The sequence below is a fragment of the Panthera leo genome, chromosome A3 (genome assembly GCF_018350215.1).
Source record: "Panthera leo isolate Ple1 chromosome A3, P.leo_Ple1_pat1.1, whole genome shotgun sequence".
NCBI lineage: Eukaryota > Metazoa > Chordata > Mammalia > Carnivora > Felidae > Panthera > Panthera leo.
The window spans coordinates 18,715,493-18,729,635 of NC_056681.1; the positions used below are offsets into that span (position 1 = coordinate 18,715,493).

Genomic DNA, 14,143 nt, shown 5'->3' on the forward strand with positions numbered 1-14,143 from the left:
TATCTGTCTGCCCTCCCCATAGTTTTCTTGAGTATCTTTATCTGGGCTTTAATTTTCTAAAACTTGTGGCCCGTATCTTTAGTCTTCTGACATGTGCAGTTAGTGGAGGAAGTGGATCATGAAGGCCAGATTTTAGGCTGTTTTTCTCCTGTGCATTTTCCACATTGTGAGTGGCCTTTGGTGACCTGTCCAGGTACAACAGCTCTCAAAAATGGAAGTAGAGGACTTGCTCCGGAAAGGGGCTTATGGAGCGCTGATGGACGAGGAAGATGAAGGCTCCAAATTCTGTGAAGAAGACATAGACCAGATTCTGCAGAGGAGAACCCACACCATCACCATCCAGTCTGAAGGGAAAGGATCTACTTTTGCCAAGGTATGGCACCTTTCTCCAGAGTCCGTGTCGGAATGGGAGCAAAAAGAAAACACTATTCTTTGACCTTCACCAGCCAGGCTTTGTTTTTTCAGTATGCAAACTGTTGAGATTATCTGTCTACACGTGGGTTTTATGTGAGACAGAAAATACAGACTCTTTAGAGGGTTTCTGAGTAATGAGTCAGAAGCTATAGAAAGAAAACCCCACTCCTGACCAGTGGGAGCTGATCTCCAGCAGACAGGACAGACACTTCAGTTTACAGTCTGCACTGTTCACTGTTTGCAAAGACTGCTCCAAAACCTTTGAATGGTCTTCTGGATTTCCTTTTAGAGCACCCCGTGATCACTGTCCACGCACTGAAATTCCGCTGAACCCTCCATTCCTCAAACTGAAGCAATGGTTTTTGCTCATTCCATGAGAAAAGATGTTAGTCTAGATTCCCAGCTGCTACTCTAGGTGCTTCTTTCCCCTGCTCTTCACCTCACTGGATTTCAAATTTGACTGATGAGGCCACTTACCAAATCACTTTCAGGTGTCTCCGGCCGTGGGCTCTGGGAGCTTTGTGACCTGTTTGAGTCTCCTGTTTGGTGGCTTATGTAGGACTTCCTCAGTAGGACATTTTGTGCTTTATAAGTGCCTGGTCATCTCAGTATACCTCATACTGCCCAACCCCGGTGCGTTTCCCATAGCAGACATTTGGAAAGTGGTGAACTGAAAGAAAAATTGCATCTAGGGAAGTCTTACAAAGCAACCCTTTTGCAGGGAGCTAGACACCAAGTAACACATTGCCATTGTGTTCCAGGGCATTCTTCCTGCTTCCAAGTTTAAGTTCCAAAAAATGACCCTGGAGGTGGAAATTATAATATCCTTACCCAATCTTTAAAATAAAAAAAGAACAGCCTTGAGATTTTCACATTCATTTGGGAGGCTCTTTTAGGGGTTTTGGCTTCAAATGCAATTGGAGAACATACTTGGGATTCTGGTAAATTTGAAATAATGCAGGTGGTATTATCAGCTTGTACTGTGTTCAAGAGCAGTTTATTGACTTCTGTTATCTTCACAGGCTAGCTTTGTGGCTTCAGGAAACAGGACAGATATTTCCTTAGATGACCCAAACTTTTGGCAGAAATGGGCTAAAATAGCTGAATTGGACACCGAAGCAAAGAATGAAAAGGTACAGTACTGAGAATGTTCTCTTCCATTGCCACATTTTGCTGTGGCTTGTAGGACCATAAATTCCCACATGGCTCGTCATTATTCACTCCTGAGCCTTAGTTCTTAAGTGAGATCCTATATGTAACACACTTAAAGCATGCTTGACACATAGAGCTTGATAAATGTTCACTGTCACAATTTTTTTTTTTAAGGTTTATTTGTTATTGAGAGACAGAGAAACAGCATGAGAATGGGAGGGGCAGAGAGAGGGAGAGACACAGAATCCGAAGCAGGCTCCAGGCTCTGAGCTGTCAGCCCAGAGCCCAATGTGGGGCTCAAACTCACAAACTGCGAGATCATGACCTGAGCTGAAGTTGGACACTCAACCGACTGAGCCACCCAGGCGCCCCTCACTGTTACAATTTTAAAATGACCTCTTGGGACCTACAGTCTGTTGGGCACCTGGGAAATGTGACAAAGGCAATTAGAACTGGAACTGGCCACACAGGTCAAGTTCAGCCCTCAGACCCAGGCCAGCATCCCATCTTGGCAAGGGACTATTTTACCTCTGCCTCAACACTTCCTGTGAAAGAAACTTTACCTCTGACAGATACTCCAGGGGGGACTAAGCAGGATGAAGGGGTTTGTTGGTCTCTCCTCCATTCTCTCTGTACCTTGAATTTTCTAACTTCTGAACATGAGAAAGAGAATAGCTGTGGAATGAAACCGGAGTCCGATGTCAGTCTGCCCCTGACTGCATGCCTCTTCTGGGCAAGGCAGTTGACCCCACTGAGACAAGTGAGCAAGACATGTGACAAAAAGAGGTGGTGATGCCCCTTTGCGGAGTTGGGAGATAAGGTTTGTGAATACACCTGCCTCACCTGTTGGGAGGCACCCCTGAAATGTTCATCTCCCTTCCCTCCATCTCTGGCCCTGTCACCTCACTCCAGAGTGCCCGCACATCACTTTCTACTGGTCTTCTTGGGTGAATGTTGAACTCTCATGAACCCACAAGCTCAGGAGACAGTCCCTGCTCCTATCTAGCTGATGTAGTAACTCACACCCAGCCTTAACTCTTCTGTCCCGTCCCCAGAGCTTTCTCAGTCCAACCTGTTTTCTTTAGTAGGAAGAGTCTGAAGTCCCTTGAGTAACCTATTTAGTAAAACCTGTTTTATAAGGTGACAATCCAGAAGTTACTCTGTGCACAGGATGGCGGGTGAGGGATGAGAGGAAAAAGCTCTTGTCGTAGAGACGTTTAGAAGCAGCTGGAGCATGGAAGGCGGAAAGCAAGGTGACTGAAGCAGGAGTGATGCCCCAATGTATCTGGGCTACACAGAGCTTAGCCAAGCTTTAGGAAGAGGTGTGGGGGTGAAGGGGTAAGGAGCAGGAATGGTGGGGACTGGAAAAGAGGTGATGGTTCTGGTAGGGGAGCTGCCAGAAGGAGCTGAAGATCCTGGGCTGGAGATTGTCTTCAGTGAAAGACAAAAGGTTAGGAGTTAGCGCCCATGGAAGGCAGAGAATGAAGTGGCAAGAAATGTATGCATCTTGAGAAAGTCGCCGAGCAGATGGGACTGTCCGACTCATCCTGTCTCCGGAGCGCAGGCTGCCTCTGCATGCTGGGCAGAACAGCTGGGGTGCCCCACTCTTGCCTTTCTTGGCAAGAGCAGCCGCCACTCTGGGTGCTGGGGGGCCTTGCCTGCCATCCGCCTGCACTGTTAGAAAGACTACAGAAACAGCAGATGGTGGCGGCCGGCGCCGGGGGCTTGGGGAACACTCCAACTCCAGCGAGTCTCAGAGAATCCCCTCTGCTTGTCGTGGACACGGCAGGTGTGCTAGGAAGAGCCTTACCTGCTGGAGGACGAGGCTGGGGTGTGGTTCTCTGCCGGATGTGTCCTCGGGACCCAGGACCAGCGACAGGGTGTGTGTATGCATCGTGACGGGGGAAGAACGAAGAAGGGTCCTCTCCCCAACTGTTCCTCTCTGTTTCTAGGAGAGCTTAGTGATCGACCGGCCTCGAGTGAGAAAGCAGACCAAACACTACAACTCCTTTGAGGAGGATGAGCTCATGGAGTTCTCAGAGCTAGATAGCGACTCAGACGAAAGGCCCACGAGGTCCAGACGCCTCAATGACAAAACCAGGCGCTACCTCCGAGCCGAGTGTTTCCGGGTAGAGAAGAACCTGCTCATCTTTGGGTGGGTATTGGCCTGGACTGTGTGTTGCTGTTTTCCAGCCCCTGAGATTTGTCCAGTTTGTGTCTCTAGTCACCTCTAGCGCTCCGGGCTGACGGAGGACCCATTAGAGCAGGAGAGAACCGTGCTTTTTGCCCATGGCCCCCCCTCGGTTGTTGTACGCTCTGCTGCCATATTGTAGACGCGCCGTGATTTTCTCATGTGCTTGTCACGGCAAATCTCTGTTACTAATTTGTTGCCTGGTACTGATTTCCTGCTTTCCCCCCACCGAGGATATATATGGAGTCAGCACAGCAGATGTTGCGGTTAGGGCATGATTCGTGCAGGGCTCTGGTTCTAGTTGAAGTACGAAGTTTAGTTTCTGGGAGCTCACCATTGCTTTTGAATACTGCAGCTGGACTGTCTTAATCCCAAATTTATTCCCCTCTCCAAATAGTTTCGTCCCTCCCTTGTTAACATTCAAGTGGCCATATGAAGCTCTCAGGGTCCAGGTCACCTCGGTGACCCTCGGTGTGATACAGCATGTGGTCCTTGAAGGCCTTTCAGGGCAAAGCCCTCAGGGTGACTAGCAGACTCAGCAGACGATGAGAAGCACTCCTGGCACCTGTTTGTCCTGCAGTGTTGAGGGCACACATGGCCCTTCCTCCCTCCAACGCCCTTCTGTGTTTCCACTCCCAGCTGGGGCCGGTGGAAGGACATCCTGACCCACGGGCGGTTCAAGTGGCATCTGAATGAGAAGGACATGGAGATGATTTGCCGGGCCCTGCTGGTCTACTGTGTCAAGCATTACAAGGGGGACGAGAAGATCAAGAGCTTCATTTGGGAACTGATCACACCTACCAAAGACGGGCAGGCCCAGACCCTCCAGAACCACTCAGGTGAGCGGCGGCAGGGCTGGGCCTGAGAAGCGGCAGCTCCTGTGTGCTCCCGTCCTTCTGCATTGCCCAGGTTGCTGTGCTTTGGGAGGCTTCTCTTCCTCAGATGTTATCTGAGAATGTTAGCTGTGGGAGAGCAAGAGGTTTCCTTCAGTTCTCCCTCAGAATGATCCGGTGCTGCCTGTAGTATTTTGCGGGAGTACAGTTGGGCCAGTCCTGTGTGCTGACCAGAGCATCCCGAGGGTTCCCGCACGGAACTGGGGTCACACCATGTGCTCTGGTTTTTCTCTGGCATGTCACTGTTGTGCCCCAGTTCTACCTGTCTCTGCCTTTTCTTGTGCTGTGCTTCTCCTTCCCTGTGCTTGGCCACTGCTCACGTTCACGTTTCAGACCGAGCATCCCTTTTTCCCTGGCCGGGTTGTGAGTTCCCGAGGGGTGCAGGTGATGTTCTTAGTCTGCATGGGGTGCTCAGTAAATTCTTACCGCCTGACTGAACATTCCTGGAGTTTACTGAGCTGGAGGCCAGGCAGATCACCTCACCACTAGCACTACTCGGTGGGCCGAGGAGGGGGGTCTGTCACGTAGGGCCGCCATGCACAGCCTGGCTGCCTCCTTGCAACCCTAAGCCCAACTCTGTTCTGCCCCCATGTTTAAAGTTGCCTAGGCTCATGGGCCTTCCTTTCTGTTTCAGGGTTGTCTGCTCCAGTCCCCAGAGGGAGGAAGGGGAAGAAGACGAAGAACCAGCTGCTGCTCCCTGAGTTGAAGAATGCAGACTGGCTGGCCACCTGCAACCCCGAGGTGGTCTTGCATGATGACGGCTATAAGAAACACCTCAAACAGCACTGCAACAAGTGAGTGTGCCCCTCCCCATCCTTCGCGGCAGTTCCATTCAGACCGTTCAGGCTCCTGGGATCCCCTTGGGGCTGTGGGGGACCACCTGATGCTCCTGTACCACCACGCAGGGTCTGAAAAGGCAGGGTATGTGGTCTAAACTGGTTGGGATCCCTTCACATAAAGCCTGTCTCCCTCCTTTGGCAGCATCTCCTCTCCCCCAGAACCTGGACTCTCTACCATTGCCCCTTATACCCCTGAGGGGACTTCTGACCTGACTGTCAAAATCCAGTTAGGACATTGTGATTTTACTGCTTCCTCTCCTTTCCCTTTCTCTCCTTCTGCCCCTGAGGTCACATTAGCAAGAGCAGAAGACTGGCCTTAGTGGCCACTACTCTCAGCCCCACTCCCCCACGCCAGGTTGCTTCCTCTGCTGATTTGCTGTTGCCATTCATGGCCTCCAGGCATTTGACAGACTTGCATTTGAGATATTACCCTTCATATCCCTGGGCCAACACTGTGCAGGGGGGGCGGCAGGGCAAAGGAAAGAGTGATGGAAAATGAAACTGCTCTTGTGAAGTTTAGTTTGGGGAGTCAGAGGGCACTCAGCCACCAAACAGTGACGAGTTGCACGTGGATATTTGCATCACCGTACGGAGTATCTATCAGGACAAAAAGGACCCTTGGAAACCACCTAGCCCAGCTTCGTAGGCCTTGCAGGCATGTCTCCCCAGCACTCCTGCTCGGCAGTGAGAAGGTCTCTGCTGCCGCACCTCTGGGTACGACCTTCTAAGTTAAGTGAGAAGTAAGCGTTTGTCAACTTACAAATTAGTGTGTCTTCCCTGTGACATCAACCTAATGGTCCTGCGGTGGTTGTCAGGTTCTGTTCTTTACCATTTACAGATGAAGTCTGATCCTTTTCCCTTCATCTTTCCAAATCTTTGAAGATAGGTCTCGTGCCCAAAACAGTAATAAAAACCGTGCACAGAAGGACAGGCTCTTTGGGACAGTAGTTCTCAAGCTGAGAATTAAAGGGCACGTGCTGTTGATGGTAGAACCTGCCTGGGAGAGGACCTGGTAGCATGTGCCATGGGACTGACTCAGAGTCACCGTGTAGGGGACAGATAGAAAGAGGAGGCGGCCTAGGTAAGAGGACTCCTAGGAGATCTTGTACTGCAGGCTGAGGATTCTCTTGTAGATTAAGCAGCCATGCTTCTTTAATAAGTGAGACATGTAGTAAAAAAATGATGTTTGGGGAGAAAACTTTATCTGGCAACAGTGAGATGGACTGGGTAAACCGAGAGCTAAGTGGCCATCTAGGAGAGTTCTGTCGTAATGTAAGTATGGATCATAAGGATCTAGAGAAAGGTGCCAACTGTAGAATTGGGGAGAAAGGGTCGACTATGAGAGACACAACTGGGGAATAACCCGTAATATGTGATGAGGAATATAGAAAGCAGCTAACTCATGACTGTGAGTCTTACCGGCTAGGAGAATAACAGTACTTGTAGCTGGGACAGAATCAGAGTCCTTACATTCACTGAACAGTGAGGTGCAAGGTGAAGGACTCAGGTTGTACCCTGCTAAGTGACAGCGGCAGTGTGTGGCTCTTCCATTCCTTACTGCACATGTGGGTGTGGGGCACTGAAAACAGGCTGAGCTGGCGAAGTTGGCATAGAACTTCCCTTGATACCTGCAGAGATGATCACAGATAATGAACAGAACCAGTTTGGACCTTTGAGGAATTCCCTTAACATTTCTAACCGCCATCCCCAAGACTTTTCCTGAATGTGTGCCTGATGCTGGGGATCAAAGAACACATGCAATAGGGGCCCCTGGCTGGCCCAGTCGGTGGAGTGTGCGATTCTTGTTCTCGGGTTGTGAGTTAGAGCCCCACATTGGATGTAGATTACTGTTAAAAAAATAAAATCTTTAAAAAAAAGAGAAAAGAATGCAGTAGAGCATTTATCTGAGTTCAGAGATGCTGACTATTGTTTATTATTCTGAATCCAAAGGAGACAACTGTCCTCTTTAGTCCTGGCTCAGCAAGAGCCAGCAGGGACCTTGCAGCTCTTGCACTCAGCATGGGAGTTCTGCGGAACTCCCTGCCAGAACCCTGCCAGGGAGTCTGCAGTTTGTGCTCGAGCCTTCCTAGCGATGGGAGCTTACCATTTCTCTGCAAGGCTCATTTAATTACCAGATTCTAATTAATCACCCTTCTATGTATTGAATCTGAAGTCTGATTCCTTGAAACTTCCACCCTTTGATCTTGGGTCCTGGTTTGCCCTGAGGTACGTTGGAGAACAGGCAGAATTCTTTCAGCAAAAGTGGACTGGGAGCTTCTAGAATTGTAGGCTCTGTTAGCAAATTTATTGCCACCCTCATACCAGATAAAGGTTGAGACAGGCTCTGGGGTCAGGACTGCCTGGATTTATGAGCAGGTGAATTACTAACCTCTTTGTGCCTTCTGCCTTCTTTCTTTCATCTAGAAAATGAGGGTAATAATAGTTTCCATCTCTTAGCATTGTTGTTTGGATTAAGTGAGCTAATACATGCTGCCATGTGATAAGTTCTCAAAGCATTGTTCAGTAGTAGTAGTGGTATAGTATTTAGGGACAGGAAATTGTCAGCGAAAGAACTTTAAAAAGTTATTTCAGATCCAGGCTATGAGAAGTCAGGGGAGTCCTGGTGACATGCTCTGCTTCCTAATCTGGGTCCTGGATTTACATGTGTGTTCGGTTTGGAAATTCATCAAGCTGTATGTTTATCTAAGGTGCACTTCCTGGAAGTGTATTTCATATCAACAAAATGTGGTGTTGTGTTTTATTTTAAAGAAAGAGATGAAGGAAAGAGCAGTAATGCCACCGAAATATTGGTGGGTTTTGTCTGGCTGAAGTAAGGGTGTTACAAACGTGCCCCAGTCCTCCTTCCCTTTGAGTTTAGATGCCAGCTGGGGTTATCCTCTCACTCGGGGAGGAGCTGCCCATCTGTCCTCTGAATTGATTTCTTTCTCATTTGGAGAATAAGTGAATACTGTTCACTTAAAATTCTTTTGTCTCATGCCATAGATGCTACCAAGTGTCAACACATTTCGGTTTAAAAAAGTAGAGACCACTCTATCTTACATCATCAGGAAAACCTTCCTCTGATTAGGCTAGATGTAAGCAGGCTGGGATTCCCATACCTAAGACCTCCTCACTGAAGTTCTCACTGAGGAGGCCAGCAGGCACTGTCAGCAAGGTAGAATGATCAACGACTGTTGTAAATTCTTAGAGCTCTTATTATCTGAGCTTTAAAAAAAATAAACCTTGAAATTATTTGAGTTGACTGACAGCTGAGGTAAGGAATGGCATACCAGAAAAATAAGGGTTCTTTCCATTCTAAAAATTCTGTGTGTGTTGCCACCTACTACTCAAGCCCAGAGTGGCACTTTATGTGTTTTTTAAAAATTGCCATAAATAACCTTTCCTCCCACCTCCAATTCCCATTTCCCCCTCCAGAGGCAGCCACTGCTAACCAGGTTCTTCCAGAGATACTCTGTGCATGGACCAGCCTAGATGAATGTACATCCTCCTTTTATCCTCCCAAAAATAATGTGTATTTTACATACTATTCGTGCTCTGCGCTGTTTCTCTTTCTCTTTTTAAAATAACTTAGATGGAGGTCTGTCCCTATCTGTGTAAGTAGGCCTTTATTTTTAATAGCCTTTAGTCTTGACTGGTATTGTACAAATTACAAGTACTCTTCTAAACTTCTTTGCAGTTTAGCCGTGAATATGAAGCCTCTCCCTGAATGGGGCCAGCTTCTCTGTGCCTACCCTTACCTTCACCCCGTTTTGCATACGTCGACTCCCAGGGTCATCTTCCGTGCTGTAGTTCTTTCATGGTTGGTCTCATTTCACTGTTAGACTGCTGTGGGCTCCTCAAGAACAGGCTTGCTTTTGCTCTGTGCCTCACAGTACCCAGCATGGTGCAGGGCACACAGTAGTTGCCCAACAAACGCTTACTTCCTTGTCTCGGACATGTTTGGCGCATGCCCTCCCTTGGAGCTTGAGTATGCTCTGAGCAGAATCCAGGGAACTGAGCACCTCAGGAGAGAAGGCATGATTACTGTCTGGGAGTATTGCCATGAAAAAGACTTGTAAATATCCATTTTTAACACATGCAAATGAAACGGAAAACAGCACCATTCAACATGATCTGCTCTTCAGTAGATCAATAAACTGGTAACCAGCCTCTTGGAAGGCACCTCTGCCCTAGAGGTCATTATAGCCCCATAGAGGTGGTGCGTACTCTTGTGGATCGGGAGAAACAGTGTTTCTACTGCCCTCCAGGGCTTACAGGGTGATTACATGGCTGGTGAGATACATTTTTCCATGTGAAGTGGGGATAATCACAGTAGCATCTGCCATCAATACCTTGGGTTTTGTTTTTCTAGTGCTTTCTCATATATTACTTCACATCATAATAACTTGGGAGCGCCCGGAATTTCCATGTGTCCACTTGGGGGTGGCAGGTTATAGGCAGCTCATGGGCTCTGATACGTTTGCATTGATGTGTTCACCTTTCACAGGGTCCTTTTGCGAGTCCGGATGCTGTACTACCTAAAAGCTGAAATACTGGGAGAGGCAGCTGATAAAGCGTTTGAAGGCACCCCTGCCAGGTAAAACAAGTCAGCGTGGCTCTTGGTGTTAAAGAGCTACCATACAGTCCCGTTCATGGAGACGGACAAACCTGCTTGTGCAGGAGGCCCGTGTTTGCCCCCAGCCCGGGGTCAGTTCCCTATGTGCCAGGAGGCCAGCTACTGTGAGACCTGTCCTCTGAAGGGCGGTCTTTATATCCCTGCATGTACCAGTGCTGACTGTCTTGTTCTCAAACAGTGCTTGAGATCTCCACATGTTGAACCAGGATGATTTGGGCACTTTCCAACATTTGATTGTGTATGAGTTCAGCCAAGTGGAGAGTGTTCTACCTTCAGTTGACCAATGTATTGATGGCTTTTGCTGTGGTTCCCAACTGAAGATGGGCATTACACATAAGGATCCCAAGCCCCAACCTAGACCTACTGATGAGTTCTCCAAGAGGTGCTTCAGGGTTCTGTGTCAGTCTAAGGTAGAGCCTAGAAATCAAGTACATGTATGAAATAGCTCACTGGGTGAATGTGATGAAGTCCTGGTTTAAGAAACCTTAGCCCACAGCCTTCTGAGTCCTTGTAACTTCAGCCTCTCAGCATGTGACTGGGGTGTGGCTTAATATCAGGGTTCAGCCAGTAGCTCTTGCATTGTTTTTTGTCTGTGTTGAAGGAACTCTGAGCCCATGCCCTTCCTTCCACAGGGAGCTAGACGTACCCCTGCCTGACATTGACTACATGGAGATCCCAGTGGATTGGTGGGATGCTGAGGCCGATAAGTCCCTTCTGATAGGCGTGTTCAAACACGGTGTGTATTTCAGTGCATGCTCTCCCTTTCCTGAGCAACTCCATAGCCTGCTGCACGTCTCTGGTAGAAAGTAAGCCTCACCTCTCCTCTGTCCTCTCAGATGAACGTGTGAGTCATGAAAATAGGGCGAACATTAATAATATCAGTGAGGAGCTTCGCAGAGAGCTGCTGTGGTTACAGAGAGCCTGTCCACACTGTCAGACCTTGGACTGCCTCATTCTCCTTCACTCTTACAGTCCCACTGTCTAGCCTAATGCCTGGCACGTGTAGGCATGCAGCATTGCTTGAGTAAAAGAATAAGTAAATGGGAAAATGTTAGGTTTTAACCTTTCGTATGTATGTAGAATTCTAAGATCAGTCTAGATAATCTACATATTCCTGGAGTGCATCTTTTTGCCCCACTGGTATAAAAATTTAAGAATACAAGATGGCATGGACATCGTTTTTTAAAAATACGGTAACTAAGAGTCTAGGGGACTGAGAGAAGTATTTGAGTAGCTTGGAAAAAAACTAAATAAGTGCCCCTTTCTTCACTTCTGGAACTATCCTAGGCACCTGCCCTTGCCTTCAGCCAGCGGTTAAGGTGAATGATGGAAGCACCACGTGATAGTCACTGTATTGTGGCTGGTAGACCCCTTCCCTGCCCAGTGAAGTAACTGAAATGTTAAACTGGAGAGCAGGACTCAAAGTGGGAAGAGTTGGTTATACTTGGCTTTCACTGTCAGCTCTGCCACTTACTAAATGTGGGACCTTGAGCAAATCATAAATTTCTCTGACCTGTTTCTTCACCTGTACCACGGGGATAGTATCGAAACAGCCTGCCCGGAGGGTTGTTTGAAGACTCTGTGAGACACTATATGTGGACTGCCTAGGGCAGTGCCAGGCGGTACGTGCCAGCGTAGGAGATGTTCAGTGCTGCTCTGCCGCTTATGTGCGGCCACTCGCTGCTCTGCCCGTGGAAAGTCGCTTTCTCACACAGCCCTCATCAGTAGGACTCTGGAGGCCAACCAGCCACGCTTCCTTAAGAGCCATGCCTGTACACATTTTAATGAGGAATCCCCTCGACGCTTGGATTTGGATGCTGCAGTGGGAGGTCAGGGCTGCTGAGAGCCCTTTGTCAAACCGCTGGGTTAGGTGGGAGCAGCGGTGCTGTTGGCGAGAGCGGCCTGTGATGGTGGAAATGCCCTGTCTCTGTGCTGTCCGCTGTGTGGTCCACCAGCCACATGTGACTCTTGAGCGCTTGAAATGTGACTGGTACATCTGAGCAACTACATTTTTAACTTTTATGTAATTGTCATTAATTGAAATTTAAATAACCACATGTGGCTCCTCGTTGGGGCAGTGCAGGGCCAGAACTCACCTCTGCAGTGGGATGAAGAAGCAGTGACCTCTCGATTAAGCACAAGGAACCCACAGTACAACCAAAACTTGGTTTAATCTGATTTTGGAAAGAACTCAAAGGAAGACAAGTTGTTGGAGACAGGCAGATTCAGAGCATCTGAACTCAGTGTGTGGGAAAGTCCATTGACCCTGCGTCTCCTATCGGCGGTAGTTTTAGGGTATGTTGCCCTATCCTTGGTGGAGAGAACGTGATGTGGAAAGACCTCACAACCTGAAGTCCCAGCATTGTGGCAGCCACACGCTTCCCCTCCATCCTTCCTCCAACCCAGCGCACACATACCACAGACATACAGAAAGCCTGGGTGGATTCTGACAACAGTGTGAAACCACCTAGCTACACGTGAAACAAATAAAAGAAAATCCCCAAATGAAGAGGTTACTTAAAGCCAGAGCTGGAAGTTCACTGATAGGACAGCAAACCAGAGGGACTGGGTTTGTAATGCCCACACGCAAGAAAGAAACAAGCCCTCTGGGAAAGGAGGGCAAGAAGAGGCCCTTTGGCCCAAGGATGCAGAGCTGGAAGAACATGTTCATGGGAGATAAATTACGGACACAAAAGAGGAGAAAATGTGGAAGATAGAATGAGGTTGCCATGTAAGCAGTAAAACAAGATATCCCAGACAAATGCTAACAACAAACAAAAACAAAACACAAGAGACCTAGTGTGGCAAGATCAGTGTCCTACAAAAGGTCTTTAAGGAAAGGATAGTTTGGGATAAAGAAGGTCGTTATACTTTGCTGATAAGTGTAGTTCCTTACAAAGGTGTGGCTAGCAAAGTAACCTCAGAATGTGTAAGAAGACAGGACTCTAAGTGGAGCCAAGACCCTTTCTCTCTTAGGAAAGGCAAATTAACGCTGGCACCATACCTATTAGTTTTTTTGTCCCTGATGAAGGCTTAGGGTAGTGGATTAATCAGTTGATCTTAGTCTTATACTGGAAATGTTCAAGGGCCAGTCAGATGATGTCTAAGGTAACTTCCATGTCTAATGCTCCTCTGCTCTATGAAACAGTTTGGGAGGGTATAAGTTAGTAACTCCTAAGTGTTTCCTGAGCACATTCGTGCAGTCTTAAGATGATGCATCACCCACTCCTTTGAGATTCCCCCAGATTGCCAGTTGAGGTGAACTCACTGTCAAAATCAGGGCTGAGGGCATGTGTGTGATGCCTACAGTGGCTCATTGTGGAATACAATGACTAGCAGACACACTATAAAGATGGGAAAACCCAGCCTCCGTACCCAGTGCTGGGGGACTAGACCTAAACCACACATGCGTACCTGGCTCACTCCTGCATAGAACTAGCCCTCTTTAGCTGGATGGTAACGTTGGTTCTACCTAGATGACATTGTACAGATGCTTGTGGTTGGTTTCATGTGCTCATCCTCCTTGGCGTCTTATAGAATCCACATTGGATCCTGCCCCTGGCCAAATGCCCATCGGACATTCCATGAACACAGGCTCATCTGGGGAATACACCTGATGACCCCTGTGTAACTTAGCCCACATAACTTACCAGGTCTTACCAGCTGACAGTCAAGCTTCCAGACACCCAAGCCATCTGGTGTTCACTTTTCAGGGATTTCTGGCAGGAAGCCCTCTGCCTCGCCTTCATCCTGTGGAGGCCTAAGTATGAGCTGCGGCGCTACAGCCATTTTCTTTGTTAAGAAACACACAGCCGTTCATTGTCTGTAGTTTTGTGGCTCTTTTAGTCTGCCCCAGACATAGCCCACTACAACCCTACTTAGATTAGAAGGATATAGCCATGGTTGCATCTCCAAGCTGACCCCTGGGGAAGAATTGCCTGAACCTTTGGTTGTTTGCAACAAGAAGGGCCCTGTAGCAAACCTCTTCTGAATGATGCTCCAGACAGCTGTCAGTTGT

The 14,143-nt window shown here is 48.2% G+C and overlaps 1 protein-coding gene across 8 annotated transcripts in view; it reads left to right on the forward strand.

Annotated features, from left to right (window-relative positions):
- Positions 1-14,143, forward strand: part of CHD6 (chromodomain helicase DNA binding protein 6) — a 205,853-nt gene that overhangs the window by 149,409 nt on the left and 42,301 nt on the right. For all 8 annotated transcript variants that reach the window (XM_042930946.1, XM_042930951.1, XM_042930952.1 and 5 more), the window contains 7 exons: positions 194-373; positions 1,437-1,547; positions 3,519-3,721; positions 4,397-4,596; positions 5,285-5,444; positions 9,997-10,086; positions 10,758-10,861. In XM_042930946.1, the coding sequence (XP_042786880.1) occupies positions 194-373; positions 1,437-1,547; positions 3,519-3,721; positions 4,397-4,596; positions 5,285-5,444; positions 9,997-10,086; positions 10,758-10,861 (1,048 nt within the window). The remainder of the gene's footprint in view (positions 1-193; positions 374-1,436; positions 1,548-3,518; positions 3,722-4,396; positions 4,597-5,284; positions 5,445-9,996; positions 10,087-10,757; positions 10,862-14,143) is intronic.